This window comes from Onychomys torridus, chromosome 3 (genome assembly GCF_903995425.1).
Source record: "Onychomys torridus chromosome 3, mOncTor1.1, whole genome shotgun sequence".
NCBI classification, from domain to species: Eukaryota; Metazoa; Chordata; class Mammalia; order Rodentia; family Cricetidae; genus Onychomys; species Onychomys torridus.
Genome location: NC_050445.1, coordinates 66,615,920 through 66,638,979, shown reverse-complemented (window position 1 = coordinate 66,638,979; position 23,060 = coordinate 66,615,920). Strand labels below are relative to the sequence as shown.

Sequence of the window (23,060 nt, the reverse complement as noted above, 5' to 3'; positions counted from 1 at the left end):
ACCAGTCAATCATGAGGTTTCTGCAGAGCCTCTCACGATGGAAGTGTTCACACCGACAATGTGATCTGAGCTAAAGATTTATAGCTGATGTATCTGAAACAGAAGCCATTTCTAAAGTTCAATATGGATTGGTTATTTTTCATAAATGAAGATTCAGATTTGAATTCTCAGTTCCATCTTATTAAAAGTGCTTTAATCAGGCACTTTGAATTCATAGGAATTGGCTAATCTGGTGTAAATACCAAGACCAGCACACAGGTTCACATGCACTGGTAATTTATTTATTCCTTTAAGGGTTGGTGAGATAGACAAAACAATAAGACATCTGCAATCGATGTAAGCAAGTTAAAGAGAAGAAAATGTCGATCTTTACAGCAACTCTGCGAAGTGCAAGAAAGCTATTAATCCCATATTGACTGTATCGAGACGATGGGAAGGTTGTGAGTCCCTTGACGTCCTTGAGGTAGCAGCAGAAGGCCATGTAGTTATGAAGGTCTAGTGTTTATGTTTCAATGTAGAGGTGGTGACTAAAGAAATAGCATTGTCCAAAAATAATATTCTGATGCACATATGAACTCATAGAGACTGTGAGAGCCTCACCAGACCTGTACAGGTTCAAACCACACAAAATCCCAGAGAAATGGGGAAGTGGACATAAAGCCCCACCCTTATTACAGTTGACACCTGCTGAGGAAAGGGGAAAAATCAGCTTTTCCAATAGAGTGTCACCAAGTGTATGAATCATACTTGAGGGCAGGCCCCATACACATAGGAATAGTTGGCTAATACAAAATAAACTATATTTTGTGTGTGTTTTTGTTTTTGTTTGGTATTTTTTCTTTGCTTTTTTAAAAATTTTCATTTTTTTCTTTTATTTTTTACTTTTTTATTTCAATTTTTTTTAATATGGATATTTGTGTTTCAATTTTACATATCAGCCAGCCATGGGTTCCCCTGTCCTCCCCCCTCCCGCCTCCACCCCTGCCTTCCCCCCAGCCCCTCCCCCTCAATTCCCATCTCCTCCAGGGCAAAGACTCCCTGGGGATTCAGCTCAACCTGGTAGATTCAGTCCAGGCAGGTCCAGACCCCTCCTTCCAGGCTCAGCAAAGTGTCCCAGCACAGGCCCTAGGTTCCAAACAGCCAGCTCATGCACTAAGGACAGGTCCAGGTCCCACTGCCTGGATGCCTCCCAAACAGTTCAAGCTATTCAATTGTCTCATTTATCCAGAGGGCCTGATCCAGAGAAAGCCTGAACTGACCTAGTCTGGTGATCAGATGGCCAAACACCCTAAGGGTCGTGCTGGAACTCACATCCAATAACTGATGGAAGTGGATGCAGAGATCCTGGGCCAGGCCCCAGGTGGAGCTCCAGGTGTCCAATTGTCAAGAAAGAGGAGGAACTGTAAGAGCGTGAATTGTTGAGACCAAGATTGGAAAAAGCACAGGGACAAATAGCCAAACTAATGAAAACACATGAACTATGAACCAAAGGCTGTGGAGCCCTCATTTTTTTTTTCTTTTTGAGAGAGAGAGAACGTGAAATTGACAGGGCTGGAAGCTACAGAGGATCCAAGGGTTATTGAGGGAGGGGACACAGTGTGATCAAATGATCAAAATATACTGCATGGAAAATTTTTAATAACAAAAGGACTGGGAATTTGGAAAGCAATTCTCTTGCATACACTCCTGTGGTTTCGAGCATCTTCTAAATTTGGAATTTCCATCTCAGTATTCTACAAGTTTTATAGAGTTACTTATCATATAAAATATGTATTATTAAAGCATTTTTTTCTTTTGTGTCCTCCAGTTACAGGATTAAAAAAAAAATCTTTCAGTGCTTCTGCTGTTAACTACACTGTTAAGATACTTAACAAAAATTATAGAAGCACACTGGGCTGTGGTGGTGGTGCATGCCTTTAATCCCAGCACTCCAGAGGCAGAGCCAGGCAGATCTCTGTGAGTTCAAGGCCAGCCTGGGCTACAGAGCAAGATCCAGGACAGGCACCAAAACTACACAGAGAAACCCTGTCTCAAACCCTACCCCCCAAAAAGTAAAAGAAGCACATAGCTATTAGCCTTAAATCCAGGACCCTCCTTTAAACATAGCTTGAGACACAAGTATATTGTCTGAGAGGTTTGTGTTGTCTTATGAAAGAAAAGCATTAATACATGGTAAGCTCTAGAAATTAACAGTATAACTTAAAATGTATTATTTTGGCGCTGTAGAGGTAGAACTGTACTTGAAGTGTATTTAAGTGTTTTGTATATTATTACCCTATATATACATATATGTAATATGTATCATATGTATGTATTATATATAAAATACACACTCTTTATAGACATATACATATTGTGTTAAGTAAAACCTCACAACTCAAAGAAGGCATTTCCACTTGGATTAAAGATTAGGAGAGAAATTAAAATGGATTCCCTGCAAAATCAATGTAAGAAAATGGTTAACAAGTGACTATCCTAAGTGGGTAGACTAGTGTGTGATCAACATTCGTGGTAGTTAAGTAAACTTAGTTTAAATATAAAAGGGCCCTTACTGAAAACAATGTAATGAAAAGCTGTGCACATCTGTGGGTTTGTGATATATAACTCTGAGAATAGCTACATACTTGTTCTTGGGAAAGACTAGTATATTATGTCATAGGATAACCAGGTTTTTTATTCTGTAGTGAACTTAAGCATTTGAAGACCCTTCTTTTTCCAGGGAAAATTACCATTTAAAAATCAATACTATAAAGTTTGGGATAGGGTTTAATATTTTTTTGTCCAGGCCACTGTTGAGCAATGTAGCATAGCTTTAGGAATGCTAGCATGAGTGTTTTTAAAGTTTTGATTCATGCAGAGCCCACTGAGGGGTCTTCAGCACTTTCCCTACATTTCCTCCAGGTAGAGTGTAAGGGCCACTGTGTGCCACGTATGGGCTACATTTGGAGCCTGTGCCCAGCTCCGGAGATTATTCAGCTTGTCCGTGTTAAGATTAGATTCTTCCTGTTGTTAAACTGGACTCTGTCTATTATTAAATGTATGACAGTCGAGGTGTTAACATTAGAGAAAGAATATCTCTACAGCAATGGAAATATAATTAAAGGAAAAGAGAAATAATGGGAAATATGTCTTATAATATAACTTAATATTAACTCAATGATCTCATTACTATCTGAGTGGTGTATACTTGCTGAGTTCATATTTTAGCAGTAAATATTTTGCGAAGCATGCAGTAGACATAATGATTTAAGAATCAAAAGCCTGATGGCAACTCTATTTTGTATGCCTAAGCCCCTGCTTTAAGATGTGTTTATACAGTTTTACCCATCCGTCACCTTTCCTCATCCACTTCCAACTCTCAGTGAATCCCTTCTTCCCAACATGTCCCCTTCCTATTTTCGTGTCTTTTTAAACATGTTGTTCTTGTTTTGTGCACACTGAATTCGAGATTGCTCACGTGTGTAGGGTAGCAGTGTATCCACAAAGCAGTGGCCACACCACTGAAAACCAGTGCTTCCCTCCCCCAGCAACCATTAACTTCCAGTAGCTACTCTGGCCGAGGGAAGGTCTCAAGGAAGAAAGCATGTTGGCTGGCCCCACCGTGTGGGTCTCCTGCAGGTAACAGCTCTAGGGAGTTCATGGGTGTGATGGGCATGTCATGTCACTGCATTTCTCCCTGAATGGATCTGATCAGAATAACCCTTTGTTCATTCGAATGAATACAATGATATTTGTGAAAACAGTTTAGAGACTACAAATCTTCCTGCAATTACATTGTCATCATAGACACATATAGTAAAGAGGATTAGTTTTTATAGAGACAAACATTTGCAAGGAGATTGTCATTAGCATAAATGACTGAGACTCAAACAATTTTCTGTGCACTAAAACCTGACTTACTTCTGGAAACTACTGTAACAATGTTACCTGTTTACCTGGAGGGGAGGATTCTTACTGTAGCTTGCTATAAGTATATAGCAAAGGACATGTGCTCTCTGTACCGAACCGCCCTGAGTCTTTGCTATTGATTTGACTAGGATTGCCCTGTGTTCTACTGCCTGCCGAGCCTCCCACCTTGGATTCACTGCACAACCTATATTTCCTTTGTATTATTCTATTTTCTTCCAGGGTTGTCCCAGCATCACAGATTCCATTGAGTCATGGTTGATCAATCACCAAACCCTCTTTAGAAAATAAATTAACTTCAACTCAATTTCCTAAAACTAAGGGCCTTTTTGAAAACCGAAAGGAGACTTGTGAGGATGGTTCCCTCCAACAGAAGCTCTGATGGGAAGTGGTACGTGAATGCTTTGCTTCCAAAATGCAGACAAGATGGAGAGCACATCCCACAGTTCTGTTTGGTGCTGAGAAGCACAGAGAGATTGGTCACTGTGGTTAGTGTGTGGCCACTTCATAGATTATGAGAGCAGCTTTAAGAGTTTGGGTATTGAACATCATGGCTACTACCCATGTTGGCATCTTCCACAGAGCCAGCGTGCACACTGTCAGTTGAAAGGATCCATGCCCTGTGACACTGCTTTGTGGATAGTATGTTCCTAGTGGGCATAGACCTCTTCACATTACTCCAGGTAGTTATGCAATGTATAAAACAAAACATGGTAATTGTGTTTCAGACATAGGCTCATAGTTTACAGACTTCTATCCCAAAACTGTATGGAATGCAAGTGAAGAATATTCTAGAAACTTTCTGTTCTGATCTATGTCATCTCAAGCTTTTACGTGAAAATTAGTTCTTTATTGAATTCTGAAGTTAATAAATTATACCTAATGTAAGTCTACTCACTATATCCAGCTTTCATGAGCAGAAGCATCCAGATATTCCAATGAAGATTAGCATATTACATATATTAATTATGTTAATAATTACTAATTGATATTATATATTACAACATATATTTTCAAGTCAACTCTAGAGGACAAAATGGAACTTTCCTTCATCATTCTATAAGCAGATCTTTCATAAGTTTTGGAGGGAAGACCCTTTTAGAACCAGAGTGTAAGGCATAAACAAAAACACCCATTTCTGCTTTATAAGATGACATTAAAAAACAGGGACTGGAGCTGGGCGGTGGTGGCGCTCGCCTTTAATCCCAGCACTCGGGAGGCAGAGCCAGGCGGATCTCTGTGAGTTCGAGGCCAGCCTGGGCTACCAAGTGAGTTTAGGAAAAAGGCGCAAAGCTACACAGAGAAACCCTGTCTTGGAGGAAAAAAAAAAAAAAACAGGGACTTGACTAGGGGCTGGAGAGATGGCTCAGCAGTTAAGAGCACTGGCTGCTCTTCCAGAGGACCTGGGTTCAATTCCCAACACCCACATGGCAGCTCACAACTGTCTGTAACTCCAAGATCTAACACCCTCTCACAGACATACATGCAAGCAAAACATCAATACACATAAAATAAAAATAAATATTTTTTAAAAGATGAAAATGATTCTTTGAAAAAACAAAAAGCAAGCAAACAAACAAACAAAACAAAACAAAACAAAAAACCCAGAGACTGATTTCAATCCCAGTTGGAAAAGAAAAAATAAGGTGTGAAATAATATTCCTCTGAGAATATGTATTTTGAAGATGTGCTTAAAGAGCTAGGACTTGACCACAGAGTTTTTGCTGTTGTTTAAAAATAAATGTTTATTTTTTAAGTTCTTGTTTCTAAAATTAAGATGAAGCCTGTGTAGGTATAACCTACGTTGATATGCTCAGTTATGACCAAACAGTCAGTCATTTTTTTTGCTCCACATGGGTAGTCTTCTTTAGTGGATTCTGGGTTTGTCCTGCTCCCTATTTTCAAGAAGGTGCAATCCCAGCTAACTTTGCTGCAGACAGGTGCAAGGGCCGATGGAGAGCAACACACAGCACTGTTTGATCTGTTCCTGGGGGGCAGGGGGTTTTGGGGGCCACTCTGCAGGCCAGTGCTAACCCCACTGCCTCTACTTCGTAATCGACTTCTTCTCAGATTCAAGGTTATGTAATGTTACAACTGGAGCACTGGTAAATGCCTGTCCCACTTCTCAGTCTTGTTTCTGAGGCACAAAATTACCCCATGCAACAAAGAGAAAATGCTGCCTGTTCTTGATGGTCCAAGTCTAAGGCTGCTTTCACTTCCTGGGTTATCATCTTCTATGAGTAGAAAATTCAAGTAAAGAGAGAGAGAATGAGAGCAGCAGAGCAAGTCAAGAGGAATGCAGAACATTCAGTATGACTTATGTAGCAGTATAGCATTATTTTCAATGAACTTAAGACAATTTGTTTGAAAATTACTCATCATATAAGATTCGGTTTGCACACACATAAGCTTCAGATCTGATAAAAATTATTTTTCATCATTTTAACTTACGGTTTTTCAATTCCTAAGATTTTTCCCCAAAGAATTCCTACAATCAGTAGTGTCTTTTCCCTTTTAGAAATATGAATATGTATTGGCCAGTGAGATGACAAGATGGGTAAAGGCTCTTGCTGCCAAGCTTGAGGACCTGAGTTTGATCCCTGTGACCTACAGGGTGGAAAGAGAGACTTAATTCCAGCAGGTTATCTTTTGACCACCAAACATGTCCTAAGAGTATCTTAGTACCAAGTACCCAACCTCCTGTTCCTCCATCCATCCATCCATCCATCCATCCATCCATCCATCCATCCATGTTAAAAATGAGCATTGCTCACATACTTCTCTGACCCTTCATAAGCATAGAGTCTCACTGAGTACAGCCTCATCAGCCTGATAGATAGAATGGGCTCCAGAGGTAGATGGAGAGGTCAAGCACCACTGAGGAAATAAAATGCGGCATGATGAAAGAAGAGCAGCTCAAGCCAGCTGCACGTGGCCGGCTGGAGAGCCTACATAGAGGAGACCTAAACGACCTGATTGGAAAGAGGAAGTAACTCCAGCTTAGTGAGTTTTCCAGGGAGAAGGATGTAAAAATTACAACTATAGGTGACTTTATAGTGAATAATTAAACTGTGACTGAGGAGTGTGTGTGTATTTATGTACATGTGTCTACATACCTGGGAGTTCTCTTTACTAACCCTAGAAATGTACCTAAGGTACAGCCTTTCAAATTCACAGGTGCATCAAGAAATGCAATCTCTGGCAGGACAAAGGATGAAGGGAAAGGAGACCAGAGTAGCAATGAAGTTGCAGTTTCCCTGGAGTCATTGTCTAAAGTAGAAAAGGCTGCTGTGGCCCCAGAAAGATAACACAGGGGATGTGAGAGTCCCCACATAGAGTACTCAAAACACAGGGATGGGCTTCAGAAATCGAATTCAACTTCAGCAATAGACTGCATTTTTTAATTTTAAAAACAACAACAACAAAATCCTGCTTCTAGAAAAGAGAGACTGCAAGAAAAACTTTTCATAGTTTTTCCTCTAGATACAGATGAGAAAATTTCCCCCGAGAATTCCTGCAGATTTGGCCTAAATTTACACAACTTAAAGGGTTTCAAAAGCCAGCAACATGAATCTGGAAAGTCCCTGGGTCTTGGGGGAGCCCTGGGGCTCTTGAGAAGAGTCTAAAGAAAATCCCCATGGAGAAATACATTCTCAATCCCTGCTCCCCAGGGACCCCACTGATCACCAGCACACAAGCATGAGCTCAAGGATCAGAATTACACGCAATTAGAGAAAGATCATTTGGACTGAGAATCAGTAGCAAAAGAAACTGGATTAAACTTTCTCCTGACTCACAACTTCAGTTATTGAGAATTGTCAGATATGTTCATATCTGACAAATATATCTATCCAAAAAATATAATGAAAGAAGAGGCCAAATCTAAATGTCAACTAGGAAGCCACAAACTTGAACAGGGGAAAAAGTATATTAGATGCATAGTATATTAGTATATTAGAGCCTGTTGGAATGAAAAGTCGCTCTGAGGTGATTACCTAGCCTGGAATTCAGGGAGCAACAGATGAAAAATAGGGATGAGTGAATACAGACATTGAAAATTTAGTGAGGTGGCATTGTACAACAGTTACAAAGGAGTAAAGAGAATTCTGTAAGGGTTAAAACTAGGGCAGGTTTTCTACAGTTGATGGACATGAACTTCGGAAAACAATGAAAGCTAAGAGCATACATCAAGCTCATGTAATAAATAAACACGTAGGTAAAGCAGCCATGAGACTTTTCAAGGTAGCAAGGAATGTCTGAAATATGAGGAGGAAGGGGTTTTAATAAATTAGTAAGCATAGATAAAGTAATAGCATAATAGCAGCAGCAGCAATAATAGCATCTAATGTGCATCTTTTTAAGAAAGTAGAAACTGAAAGCAAATATCAGACAGTTATTTTAACGAGACTAGTGCCATTAGAATTAGTGTATTCTAGATTCTTTTGAATTATTTGGCAGGCAAGTAAAGATTACACTAAACCTTAATTTACAGTCAAATTTCCTCAATTTACAGTCAAATTTAAATGCGTCAAAGCTAAGGAATGGTGAAGTTTCTTCTGATACTTCTTTGATGGTAAAAGCCAGACTTTCCCAGCAGAGGCCATTTGGTTGCTGTAGTTTGGGTGGTTCTGAGGCATTTGGTTACAGGTTTGGGGAGTTCCTGAAGACCAATGGAGACTGAGCAGGACTCCAATGCCAAAAAGTGCCCTATGGAAATCCCTTACTATCTCATCCAGAAGCACTATGGTGGGGAATGCTAACTAGGACACCTGAGAATGGAATTAAAGTCAGAAACAATCTTTACAAGAGTTCTGACTAGATGGATAAACCTGGCAGAGTGTGCTCTCTGTTGCCACTTACTGGATTAAAGAATCACTGCTATGACTTATGAGAATTGCACCCAACTTCTCACAGAGGCTCTAAAAGCCTGAAGGGACTGGACTGATGTCTTGCAGGCTCTAAGAGATCGTGGGTGCCAGACCAGACTACTATAGCCAGCAAAATGAGATATCTCATGACAAAGGCAAATTTAAACAACATCTATCCACAAATCCAGCCCTACAGAAGGTACTAGAAGAAAAACTCCAACCCAAGTAGGTTAACTACACCCAGGAAAACACAAGCAATTAATAATCTCATACCAGCAAAAAAAGAAGGGAAACACACACACTACCACCACCACCACTCTCAACAACGACAAAATAACAGGAATTAACAATCATTGGTCGTTAATATCTCTCAATATTAATGGACTCAACTCCCCAATATAAAAGAGATGGACATTTCATATTCATCAAAGGAAAAATCCATCCAGATGTTATTTCAATTCTCTTGAGTAATTTTAGTTAGAAGTCTATTTTGTTAGATATTAGGATTGCTCTACCAGCTTGCTTTTTGGGTCCATTTGCTTGAAAATTTTTTTTCCCAACATTTTCCTCTGAGGTCATGTTTGTCTTTAAAATTGAGGCGTGTTTCTTGTATGTAGCGGAATGTTGGATCCTGTTTGTTTTTATGCCTTCTGTTAGCTTATTTTTTTTAATTGGGGAGCTGTAGTGATAAAAACCATATGGTATTGGTATAAAAATAGACATGTTGATCAATGAAATTGAAACCTAGATGTAAATCTACATACCTATGGACACTTGATATTTTTTTTTTAATAAAAAAGCCAGAAATATACAGTGGAGAAAAAGAAAGCATCTTCAACACATGGTTCTAGTCTAAGTGAATGTTGGTATATAGAAGAATACAAATAGAATGATATCTGTCATCCTGCACAAAACTCAAGTCCAAGTGGATAAAAGACCTCAACATAAAACCTGATAGAAGAGAAAATGGGGAATAGCCTTGAATGCATTGGCACAGGAGATATATTCCTGAACAGAACACCAATGAGGCGGGCACTAAGATCAACAATTAATAAATAGGCCCTCATGAAACTGAAAAACTTCTGTAAGGCAATGAATGCCATCAGTAAGACAAAACGACAGCCTCCGGATTGGGAAAAGATTTTCACCAACTGCACATCTGACAGGGGGCTGATATCCAAAATATATAAATAACTCAAGAAACTAGGCATCAAAAAACCAAAATAATCTAAAAATGGGAGAACTGACTGGAATTGTGGGGGAGCCAGGGGTGTGTGAGATGGGGTGAAAGCCTAGTGCAATGGAAATTCCATGGAATCCAAGAGAGTAACCCTAGCAAAGACTCGTAGTAATGGGCCACAGGGAGACTGAACCAGCTATCTTATGTAACAGGCAAGGCCTCAAGTGGAGGAATTGGGACACCAACCCAGCCACAAAACCTTCGACCTACAGTTTGTCCTGCCTACAGAGTGTTCCGGAGCCAGAACTTAGCAGAATCATCATCCAAGAGGCCGGAGAAACTACATCCAGCAACTGATGGGAGCAGATACAGAGTCCTGCAGCTAAACAAACATTAGGTGGAGCTTGGGAAGTCCTTTAGGGGAGGGAGACAAAGGATCAGTAGATCTAGAGAGGTCCAAGACCCCAGGAGAACATGGCCAGCAGACTCAAGTGACCTGGAATAATGGGGGCTTCCAGAGGTCAGGGAGCCTGTAGGAGTCTGAGCTGGGTCCTCTGCATATGTTATGGTTGAGTCGCTTGATGTTCTGGTTGGACTGCTAACAGTGGGAGCAGGGCTACCTCTGACTCTTTTGCCTACTTAATGGGACCCTTTGCCTCCTGCTGGGTTACCTCATCCAGCCTTGATGTGAAGGTATGGCAGCTTACTTTGCCATGTTTGGTTGATGTCCCTGGGAGGTCTGCTCTTTTCAGAGGGGAGGCAGCAGGATCTGAGGGACAGGAGAGGTGGGAGGAGAGAGGAGAAAGTATGGTCAGGATGTAATATGTGAGAGAAGAATAAAAAAAAAAAATTAAATTAAAAAAATTCTAGAATCAAACACAAATTGCATCATTTAATTAAACTAAACTTTTTTTTTTTTTTAAAGAATCATTGCTGCCTTTGGACATTCAGTCTCTTCCTGTTAATTCAACTTCACAGGCTCTAAGAATTTGTTATATTATGGTTTCCTTACAATACTCCTGCATACTCTATTCAGACTTCTTTCCTAAATGTCCCCCTTGAGAGTTCTTTCACATGACAAGTCACAGCTTGTGAAGTTATACGCATGACAATCCGGTCACTGTGACATTAAATAAACTTACAGAAAACACAGAGGCTACACAGTGGTGGTACACACCCTTAATCCTGTCACTCGGGGGACAGGGGTCTGTCTGGATCTCTGTGAGTTTAAGGCCAGACTGGGCACAGACCTAGGAGTGGTGGCACAGGCCTTTAATCCCAGTACTGGGAAACACACACTCCTTTACTCCCAGGAAGTAAGATGGCAGGGCACAAAAAGGTATATAAGGCATGAGAAAACAGGATCTTACTGTCTTGAGGCTGAGGATTTCGTAGAGGTAAGAACATGGCTGGCTTGTTCTGTGTCTCTGATCTTTCAGCTTTCACCCTAATATCTGGCTGGTTTTTTTTAATTTTTTATTAATAAGACTGTTTAGCAATTTGGGTTACACTACCATGATGTGTGAATGTGAGAAACAAGTGCTAAGACTGCCTTCCTAAGAGGGAAGATGTCCAGTTCAGGACTGGCCGTTGATCAGACAGACAACGGCAGGCTGTGACGTAGAAAACTGGTTGTTGTCTTGCTGTCGGGGTTGCAGGCCTTGGGAGGGTTTCACTGTTTGCTACTCCAGTGTTAACTGAAGGTGGAGTGAAGTTCTGGATATTAAGGAGGATTGGAACCTAACAATTGCATTAGTAGAAGTATTGTCCTAAAGGGCAACTGCGCACTTAGATACTGTCGGCCCAGGAAAAAAGTATGCAAGCCAACAAAAGTGCCTTCTACTGCCTTTGAAATGAAAGGAGACAGGGTCAACTTCATCATACGCTGTGAGTAAGCCCAACAGAGCGTCTATGGACAAGTTGATAGGCAGTGTTACAGGCCTAAAGCTCGAAGGAATCCCACCTTAGCAAGTATGCTTCCTTCCTGTCCAGCATCTAAGGTGTGCTTGCCATTTATTTGAGCTGGTCTCATCTCTGAAGCTGTTCCCCATAAGAATCTTCTCACTATAGGAGCCACTTGGAGAGATTAGGTGAATGAATGCTGAGCAGAATCCTTGAGTTTTCATCATCAATGAGAACTGGAATTGTGGAATAGGCACAGTGGTCTAGACCGCTAGTTTCCCCCTCCGTTATATCAGACACAGGCGGTAGGGTCTGTACTGGCTCTTCCCTTTAGTTCTTCATTCATGTCTCCATTGTTTGAAGCACAGAATTGTTTAGCCATTGATTTTTTTGGCTAAGGTCCAAGTCTTATGGTTTCTTAATGTCTTTCTATAAATTTTATTTTGTGTTGTTGTAAAAACCACTATTTTGAAAAATCACAAATCTCTAGTTAAAAGTTCATGTTAAGTCCACATTATATAGAAGTATACATCTTTACTATTTCACCAGGCTGGCCTGCAACTCAAAGAGATCTACCCACCTCTGCCTCTTAACTCCTGGGGTTTAAAATGTGTACCACCACACCCAGCTTGTTTTTAAAGTGTAGCTCAGGCTGCCCTTGTACTCCTGTCTCTGCCTCTTTGGTATAGCCTACCCCCATGGGATGTGTCACCACAACCAGCAATAATTCCTAGCCATAAAAAATTATTAAGTTCCATGAAATATTTTTCATACCTATTGAAAGTTGTTTGCCAAATATCTTTGTGGCAAATGTGCTTTCTTTTCTTCTCTTTACAACCTCATTTGTTAAAAAAAAAAAAAAAGGAAAAAAAAGGAGATTCTGCTAATGAATTAAGAATACACTTAATACTTTATATGCCAGAAGATCTGCATAAATTTATATCTGCATATTTCATAAATGATATAATAAATACAATTGTAATGATACTGATGTCATTCCAGTCATAGATGTATGCTTATAATCAGATTCTTCAGTGTTTTTCATCTTGTGAAAATTTACTGCAGTGTCTTAAAAATCTGAGGAAATAATGGTGCTTTTTTTAAAAAGAGAAAATGAGAGATAAGAGTAACCACTAGTACACAGAAGAGCATTTAAATATTTTATATAACACTAAAGCAGAGGGTAGAAGATGCTGAATTTTCAAATTCAATTTGAAAGAAGGTAGGAAAAGAAAAAGGCATAGGAAGATAAGATTTAATGCAAAATTACCCTGACAGCAGCAATTTTAAATGTACTAATACTTTAAAAAATATGAATGGACTAAACTCTTCTTAAAACACAGGTATTGCTTGAGTGTGTGAAACTGAAGCCTAGCTGTATAATATATATAAAAAGTAGGCAGATCACAAAAGGTGTCAGAGATTACTAATCTGAAGGCACATGCAGTCATTAAATTAATGAGAGGAAAATATGAACTGTAGCTTAGAATGTCTTAATTAAAAGAAAAAAATCATAAGAGGCTGATGTATGTGAGGTGTAACATTATGTATGAGGTGTAACATTGCTAGAATGTTATGCATTTAATAACCAGCTTTGTACAGCATAAAATAAAAAATAAAGGGTTTATAGGAAGATATGAAAAATATGCCATTATAATAGAAGATCAATAACCACAGTCATAGCACTCTGATAAGGTAAACAGGATGGCTTCAGGTAAAATTTATTCCCCCAAAGTGTGATACCTCACTTAACCCAGAAGAGCCAATGACCAAACCTGTGGTACTAAAAATGCATGGGGAAAAATGGGACACAGACAGCACTTGAAATATAATGAGAAAGTAGTAAAATGTCCATGCCAGAATTTTACTTATGCATTTAACTTTGTGCATAAGTTTGATACCACAACCAAAATTTATTTCATAGACATTACTAAAAATACAGTTAACTTGGATGGGAAGAATGAGATTGTCTTAAATTTGTGTATTCCTTACATTTTGGTACAACTCATCATATCTAAATGTAATCAACAATCTTCTGCAAAAACAAAGGCACAACCTTCAGCACGTAATTCTCCACAGCAGTAAGCCGTTCTCAAGTACTACACAGAGCTCTTGGAAGTGGGGGACTGCCAACTCACATGGCTCATCCATTTTATTCCTTAGAAGAGATAATTAAGATCAGAAATCATGTGTGAAGCCGGACATGGTAATTCATGTCTCTTGCATGTCACCCCAGCACTTTGGGAAGCTGAAGCAGGAGGATGATCATGAGTTCAAGACCAGCTTTGGCTACATAAGTGAATGACATACCAGGCTGGACTGCAAGATGAGATCCTATCTCAGAAAACCAGAAAGAGAAAGAAATGGTTGCATTGCTCTGTATTTTACACATTTACAGCCATGAATTTAGTGTTGGATACTGGCATACCAAATATTGTTATTACCGGTTTCTTTATGTAGACAAAATATAGTAACATAGGGTTTGGGGTGATTGACAGCACTCTTTCATCTTTTAATAAATGGTATTTATTTGATTTGTACAAAATTGTGTCAGGCCCCAAACTCAGATCTGATTCTAATGTGGCTTGATTGCTCTATTTTATCAAGGTGATATAAAATTGATGCGAATGGAATGTTTGCTGTGGTAGCATGTAAACAGTACTTTCAATAAAATTGTGTCTTTATTGCGAAGTCTGTCTATTTCAGACTTGACTTTTAGAAATATTAATGGCAACTTTGTAAGCATGAGAAGGTCTTAAGACAGGTTGGTGACTTAGACTGTAAGGAGGAGAGGAAGAGCTTTGAGAATGCCTCCTTTTCTTATGGACAAATGTCTCTCAGCCAAAGACACTTAAAACCAGCCCAAGGGTCTATTTGTAAATGAAAGAAACAGACAAATGAACAGCCATTACAGCAGCAGACCATTCCCGAAGCCTTCCCATAGGAAGGTTTAGCGAGACCTCATAGAGCTGTCAGGTTCTGCTGTTTCCTCTCCGAAGTCTATCACCCCTTCCCCTTCCACAGCCCCCTCCTAGCAGCTTCGCCTTCTGACTACAGAGATACTTGAGTGCCATGCCAGTGGTTAAGGAAGGGCATCTGTCTGCTAATGGCATGCTGGGCACCTTCAAGACTTTGAAAACTATTCCGAAAGCAGCTTGGCCCTGAGCCTCGCCTGGCTGCCTCTGAAGTCGGTGTAGTTAGCACTGCTTGCAGAAACACAGGGATCCGAGGCTAAAAGCCTTTGGAGACCATGATTGCTTCCTTGAGCATTCCCTCACCGTTTCCTACCTACTCTCCACACTGTCAAATGCGGGTGGTTTCCTTGTTGGAGTGTAAATACGAGGATGGGAACAGTGCCTGGGAAAGTGCCTGACAAATGTTCTCCTCTCTGGAAAGGGGTATCATCAGTGTTACGTTAATTATCCATGTCTGATTGCTCTGACCAGCAGAATAGTTTCCATGAAAAGCAAAGCTGGGCTGCCTGAGCATGGCTGCCACCCGTTGGAAGGCTTATACCACATCAAAGGCTTTGCTTCTATCCTTTCCTCCAATAATCTTGAGACACATATCCTCTATCTACTGTTGTTTTAAAGGTCATCTTGAATTGATTCTGCCCCATATCATTTAAGCATATCTGTTTGTGAACCTGGAGGCTCGTATCAGAGAATGGCTGGCATTTGGCAGGACACTTGCTTCAGTAATTCTATAGTTCAGGCAAGAAAATATGAATTCTTAGAGGAAAAGTAATTTTAGTAACTAGAGAGTTTAATAGCAGCTCTATTTTAATTCTCCTAGTTATTTGGTATTAATTTCCTATAAATGCATCCATATGTGCATGCTGCACAAAGATTCTCTGAATAAGTGCTGGCAACTCCTTGATAAACTGTCTTCTCTAATTTTCTACTTCTGGACTTACTTTCATCCATTCTGAAATAATCAGTACTTTGCTTACAGTCAAAATATTTTCAGTCAACAATACTTAGGCTATCTAGAGAAAAGGTCAGTTTAGAGTAACAGATACTGGAAGGACCCACATGCATGTGGTTTGTTTATTTCAGCAGGTAATTGAAGTTGTTTTTCTGGCCAGGAGTCAACTCAAGTACATAAAACATGGCATAAGCCTGAGGTCCTATTTAGTGGGTTTCTTCTTTGGTCTGACTTCTCTGTTTCTGCCTGTGTTTTTAGGCTCAGCTATGTAAACCATGCCGAAGATCTGGCTTCCAAGCTTCTACAGTGTTCCCCAAAGAACAGGCTATCTGCACAGGCCGCCTTGAGCCACGAGTATTTCAGCGATCTCCCCCCGCGGCTATGGGAGCTGACTGATAGTGAGTAGGACACATCTGTAGCATCCAATCAAAGAAAGCACTTTGTCATCAATATGTAGCATGCATATAGATAGATGGACTCCTTCATGTATGCATAAACATAAGGTTATGTATATGTGTGTGTGTGTTATGAATGTGTATGCGTGTGTGTGTGTGTGTGTGTGTGTGTGTGTGTGTGTGTGTGTGAGAGAGAGAGAGAGAGAGAGAGAGAGAGAGAGAGAGAGAGAGAGAGATCCTGCATATATATATTTACTGGAGTCCTGCCATGCAATTGCTAGCTTACCAGACACAGAAAGAAAATGGATTCATTTTTTGCTATCTCTACTCTGCAGTCTGCAGCTGCACGTCTTTGTATTTGATTATGTGTGTGTCCAAAAAATGATCTGAGCAGTCATAAAGGCAAAGGAAAATATGATTTACATATTTAGTGCTTTCTGCATACAGTGCTATTTTAACTGGCTACAGTACACAGAGGAAGAATGATTCATTTCTGTTTGATTTTTCAGAGGCCACCTTGGTTGTAACAATAGCCTTAAAGAGCACTGTTAGGCAGTGAGCTGGAGAACAGAGCTGGCAGTCGGCTAATGCACTGAGCTGACATGGAAGAACTGAAGACATGCAATTCGTTTTAACTACACATGCTCTTGGTATTTGTACAGACAGCTCTTCTCTAGATCTTTTTAAAACAAAACCGTTCCTGGGTGGGTTTTGTTTTGTTTTTACAGAACTGCTCATATTTGCACAGGCTTCTTCAATTACACTTAAAGTATTTGGGGAAGGATTTATGGCTGGGTGGATCTCAGCTTTCTTCCCAAGTGTGAAACAGAATTCTTGTGAAATTTTGAAAAACACTGTGGCAGCAGTAGGAATATTTGTATTCAGTGGTGATATGTTCTTTCCAGAGACCCATTGGAGATATTTCTTAACATATTTTCCTGATTGCCTTAAAAATAGCATACTGCATAGATGCATAAATATTTCTAATGCACTTATTAATTCTTGTACATACATCACTTAGAGTAGACATGAAGTTACTTCCTTAGTCTCTAGGAGTTTTTGACTATCCCTGCAGTATTGGGTTCTCTATAGCAAGAGTCACAGTCACCCTTTATTTTGGAACTAAATCCAACTCCCTTGAGCCTTCTTAACCTAAATTATATACATATATACATATATTCATATATAAAATGTGTATATATATTATATATGTGTGTGGATGGGTAGATAGATAGATATCACTTATTTCTATCTATTTTCTTGTTGCCCTAAGGTAACTATAGATGTATTGACCTGATACTCTCCTTATGCTTACAGATCTTCGTTAATATCTCAATTATTCCCAGTCTATATTTCCTTTATCATCCATCTTCCTTCCTTCCTAAAGATCTACCACCTATCATAGCAGTGATTCCAAATTTTAAAAGAAATTAAAACCCATGGAAAAACAAAACAAAACAATGAATGGATCATACATACCCTATACTGGAAAACACAAAAAGTACAAATGGGATATTAGTTTATGGCTCCCTGAACTTCACAACTGGGGTTTGTTTTCCCCATGCAGTGTAACTTCCACCTTGATCTCACCCCTCCTTGGCAACATCTCAATCCCAGTCAACTTGATGACTGAGTTTAAGCCAGATTTTGAGGGTCTGTGAATTCTGAATTCTGTAGTAGTACTTTCCTGTTAATATGGACTTATTACCCACTTGCCACTTAGTTTATCAGCCAGTGGTTAAATCCAGTTTCTGTAAGGGAGTAAATGCCTACACATTATCACTGAGCAACAGACTGCCAACCGAGACAGCCTTGTCCCCGTCATTAACAAGTACAATGTATGCAGAACACCAGAGGGGAATTAAAACCACAAAAAATACCTCAGGGTGGTATTTTTAATATGAGAATTTAATTTGTAATTTCACAGATTAAGAATTTTGGCTGCATTAATCCCTTTATCAGTTCACAGCAGGCTATTTGCAGAAGCATAACCATAAGGCGATATTCATTGGCAGAAACACGTCTCTGCATAACGTTAAACATCAGGAGCAGTGAAACCTTTTGAAGGGGGGAGAATAAAGATGAAAAATCATTATATTTTTAAAGCAAGATTCTACTAAATGCCTCCGGTAACAATTTTGAGTTACAGAAATGCTATTTCTGTGTCTAGAAGATAATCATTATGAAGGATAAATCCGTTCGCAAGAAAGGACAATCCCAGTATTAAATACTATAGTCATTTCCATTTAGAACAACGTGGCTGCCCTTGTAAACATGTTTGCAAAACAAAGAATCCCCAGACTTCTGTGACTTTGGGAATTAGGCTGTGTGACTCTTGTCTCAGTTAGCATTCGGCTGACTGTACTCGGAAATTCTCGAGATTCTTCAAATTAAACTCCAGATTAGGGCAGATTTTTGTAAAATTCACTGTCTGGCAAATGGCAGAATGTGTGGCAGCAACTGAACCCTCCTGTCTTCCCTTTCAAGGGAATTTGGGGGAGGGTGGACCTGTCAGGAAGTGCTGAGCACCAACAAAAGGATGTGCCCACAAGTGGTGGTGCTGGCTCACCACTGCCAGGTACCTAGCTGCCCTGCTCCACTCACTGGTCAGGAGGAATAGCTTGGGGTGAGAGGCCGAGACGGTGGATATTTATTCTCCAGGGATGACAATTGAAGAAACAGGTGCTGGCTGATTCTGGTCCTGGTAAGGGCTGTCCTCATGACTGGCAGAGGCCCACCCTGCTTGGTCATCACAGAGCAGAGAAAACATTTCTCTGTTCTTCTTCTTATAAAGCTACTAATCTGTTCATGAGGACTACCCACTTCCTGAGCTCACCTAAGCCTCGTCACTCCCAAAAGTCCCATTCCCAGATACCAACACAGTGAGGCTGGAGCACTAACATCAGCTTGGAATGGGACACAATTCATGCCACAAAGCTCTTAGTCTGTGATGGCTCATAGCACGTTTTAGAGGAATGTCCACACAATAAATAGATAGATAGATAGATAGATAGATAGATAGATAGATAGATAGATAGATACTTGAGGCAGAAAGTGAAATCAAGTTGAAAAGGGAGTATTTGGCTCCAGCCTTGACATGCTTTGATTAATCAGACCCCCATGGGTGTACAGTCTACATGGGTGTGGAAATTAGTGGAATCAGTAAAACTGGTTGGGCCTCATAGGGAAATGACCACCAGAGAGCAGATAATATGGCTTGTAAGGCTGATCTGGCTTCACCAGGAAGGGAGTGTCTAAGTGACCATGTCTTGTGGTTGGCCTAGCCTGGTGGTGGTGTGAGAAAACTCAGCTGACTTCTCAAAATGGTCACTGAAGCACATTCGAACATTTATGGTAGTTATGTAATAAGAAAATGTAGAAGTGGAGTATTTGTGTCACCAAAGTAGGAAATAGAATAAACACATCAAGCAAAAGTAATTGTACGGTTACCTAGGGATCTGTCTGGCAGTTAGAGCTGACTAGGGATGGTGACAGTGTCATTTCCCTCATATTCCCAAACCCCAACAGCCTTGCTCTACTTCTTCACAGAGATTTAATTGCAGGAAATAAATAGAGGGTTGATTTAGAAGAAATTCATTACTTTCCCCAAGCACACCATGGGGCATTCTCCTGTGTATACTATCAAGTTACATAAATAATTGAAGCTGAACTATCCTTGTCAAAGTAAATGAACAAAATATACTTCACAGCACAGAGTCCTTGATTTTATTACATTCATTTGCTAATTCATAAAACTCAAATCTCCTAAAAGAAGGCCAGCAAATTGGTCCAGTGTGGCGATCTCGGAGCTGGGAATCAGACCCCGGGAATGTAAGCTCAGCTCCACAGATCCTGGCCAGGCAACTGTGGACCTGTGCCTTCGTCCCTCTGTGCTTCCAACTTCTCATTTGGAGAGCAAGCTGAGGACGGCATGGTAGTCCTGAAGGATCTTCCCAGATCTAATATCTGTAGCTTTACCCACATGGCCCTCTATAGCACCTTAACACCTTAACATGATATGCTATTATGTAGTATCATGTCATCCTCTTATGAATGTAGAAAGCACACCTATTTTTTACTTTATTAATGAGTAAATGTATTTATTTTGAGACAGAGTTTCACTATATAGACTGACCTTGAACCCACAGAGCTCCCTTCCTGCCTCTGCCCTCCTAGTGCTGGGACGAAGCTGTTGCATCACCGTGCTGGCCAGGACACCCATTTTAAACAACTTTGCTGTTACCTTTTCTGGTTGTGTCTTGAATGTTTCCCACCTAGGCAGCCATAACTCTTGCTGTCTTCCTTCGCTTGCTTTCCTGGACAAGATTCCTTCAGGGTTTACTTTCCTCCTAGAACTTCCCTTTGCAAACTCTTCTCTCCTGCCAGGCCGGCGCTGAGGCACACACTCAGTGTTCCGGTGCATCCTCCTCAGACCTTCCTGTCTGGCTCACTTCCCAGAGCTGGGTAATTCCATCCAGTCTCGAGATTCGATATCATCCAAACACAGCTCCTAAAGTCCCGCGCCTCGTCCCAGCGCCCCGACTCTGCTTTTCAGTAGCAGACTCTGAAAATTTAGGATTGCTAGACTCAAACTCATAACTTTCTCACCCCAACTTGCTCCTTCTGAACTTCTGCCCTTGAGAATAAATGGCGGCTCCGTCTTTCCGGGTGACGAGGTGATCTTTGTGTCCTCTGCTTTTGTCTCACACTTCCACAGTCTCACTTTGTCCTCAGCTCACTTGTCACTCTCTGTGTTCACAACAGCAGCCTAGCTGGTTTGGCCACTTCTTTGGCCTTTCTAAAGTCAGCTCTGGCGTTTCCTCTTCACATATTTTTGAGCTTGCTTTCCTCAGGCTAACCTGCCCTCCCCTGCACATGGCTGCTCAAACAGTCCTTCTCTACCAGGGACAGCTCTGACCCTCTTCCTCCAACCTCCAGTTTTCCTTCTCTACTTCTTCGTAACGTTTACCGTTAATGTTAGATTGGTTTGCTTGTTCATTTTGTCTCCCCCAGTCAGAAGGTCCCAAGGCAAGCATTTGCTTCCACTCTGATGTGTGTGATGATGCAGGATTCTGCAATTCCCAGGAAATGTGAGAATATAAAACTACTTCTGTCATGAGTGACTGAAAGAATGGCAAAGACTTGTCTCGTGCAAGTGTGTGTGTGTATGTGTGTTGTGTGTGTGTGTGTGTGTGTGTGTACACACGTGTGTATGCCGCATAGAAATATATATAGCTGTGTGTGTGCATTTGACCACTGGCATTTCAAATGCCGACACATACCATAGTGTTCCACATGCTGCATATGCAGACAGCATTGCATCTCCATTTTCTTTTTAGATAAAATGTTGTCAACACGTGTATGGGTATGTAAACAGAACTTTTCATTCTCTCTTCAGTGTCTTCTATTTTTACCGTCCCAAATGTGAGATTGCAGCCTGAAGCTGGAGAGAGTATGAGGGCCTTTGGAAAAAACAATAGTTATGGCAAGAGTCTATTGAACACCAAGCACTGACCGGCCCAGCGTTCTCAGGAGAGCACAGGTAAGGGGCCCTGCTTTCCTGGGAAGTAAGGTTCATAACAGACGTGGTATAGACCTACTCACTGAAACATGTCAGCCTCATTTCCCCGAAAACTATCTTGAGTCACGTGGGCTGCTCTGGCATTTATCAAACATTCTGCTGCGGTAGAGAACAATAAGGAATTTCAGTGTTTTCCAGCACCTCCTAGGCTCTAAGCAAAGTTCCGCTGCATCACGTACATTAGTGATGCAGTCACATGCAAACCACCGAGTCTTGGGCGTCTGTCTGAACTGCTCTGGAGTTCATCATCGAAATTAGGAAAAGTTGCACTTTGAGCTGCTCCTGAACTACAGACCTGGTGTGGTGGTGGTGGTGGTGGTGGTGGTGGTGGTGGTGGTGGTGGTGGTGATGGGTTTTTTGGTTTTTTGGTTTTGTTTTTGTTTTTTGGCCAATACTATTTGCTTTTTAATTATTTTCTGTCATTTTAAATTAGGATATTTCATATAAAAGTCTAGATTTCTAGCTTCTCATGAATTATCTGCAACTCCTACAAATCTCTGCTTCTGTCCCATCAGAAGATTTGATGTGTGATAAGAGAGAATGCCCAGTCCCCATTTTAAGATAAGCTGGCCATTGGGCCCTCCTGCTTTCTGATTCCTCTCTGGCTCTGGCACAGACCTGTCATGGTAAAGCTTTGGGTTTTAGCTCTTCGACCTCTACTGTTTTACAGGTAGGAACTGTTAACTACCTTGGTGATGTCCAGGCATGTCATCCTCTCAAGTCATCGCACATGCCCAGTGACAAGTGTAAGACTGTAATGTTTGAAGGCTGTGTCTTTCTGGGTTACCAGAAACACTGTCTGGATTCCTGTAACATCTTACCCTGTTTGTTTGTTTGTTATTTCAAGTAAAGTTTTCTGGAACTCGCTTTGTAGACCAGGCTGGCCTCAAACTCAGAGATCCACCTTCCTCTGCCTCCTGAGTGCTGGGATTAAAGGCGTGCTCCACCGCCGCCCTCATCTCACTCTTAAGCAAATGGAGAATGAACTTCCCTTGTGAGGAAGCCTTTTCGGTGCTGGTTCCTATAAAACGTGTTCATTGCATCTCTGTATTCCATAACTGTTGAGAGAAGTGAGCTGAATGATGTGCTCAATAAGAACTGTTCGTGTGGGGGGGTGGGGATGGAGTGGGGAGTATCAGCCCGAGATTGATATCAAGTGCCTCCCCCAATCTCTGTCCACCTTATTTTTTAAGTCTTTCATTGAACCTGGAACTCTCTGATTCAAGTAGACTAGCTGTCCAGCAAGCCTCAGAGACCCTCCTGTCTCTGCCTCCCTAGCATTAAGATTACAAGTATGCCAT

General features: G+C 40.7%; 1 protein-coding gene across 6 annotated transcripts in view; it reads left to right on the top strand.

Moving 5' to 3' along the window:
- Cdk14 (cyclin dependent kinase 14) overlaps positions 1–21,719 on the top strand; it is a 484,889-nt gene extending 463,170 nt beyond the window's left edge. For all 6 annotated transcript variants that reach the window (XM_036182828.1, XM_036182829.1, XM_036182831.1 and 3 more), the window contains 2 exons: positions 16,042–16,181; positions 21,577–21,719. In XM_036182828.1, coding sequence (XP_036038721.1) covers positions 16,042–16,181; positions 21,577–21,692 — 256 coding nt within the window. In that variant the 3' untranslated portion in view covers positions 21,693–21,719. The remainder of the gene's footprint in view (positions 1–16,041; positions 16,182–21,576) is intronic.
- Positions 21,720–23,060: the final 1,341 nt, after the last annotated feature.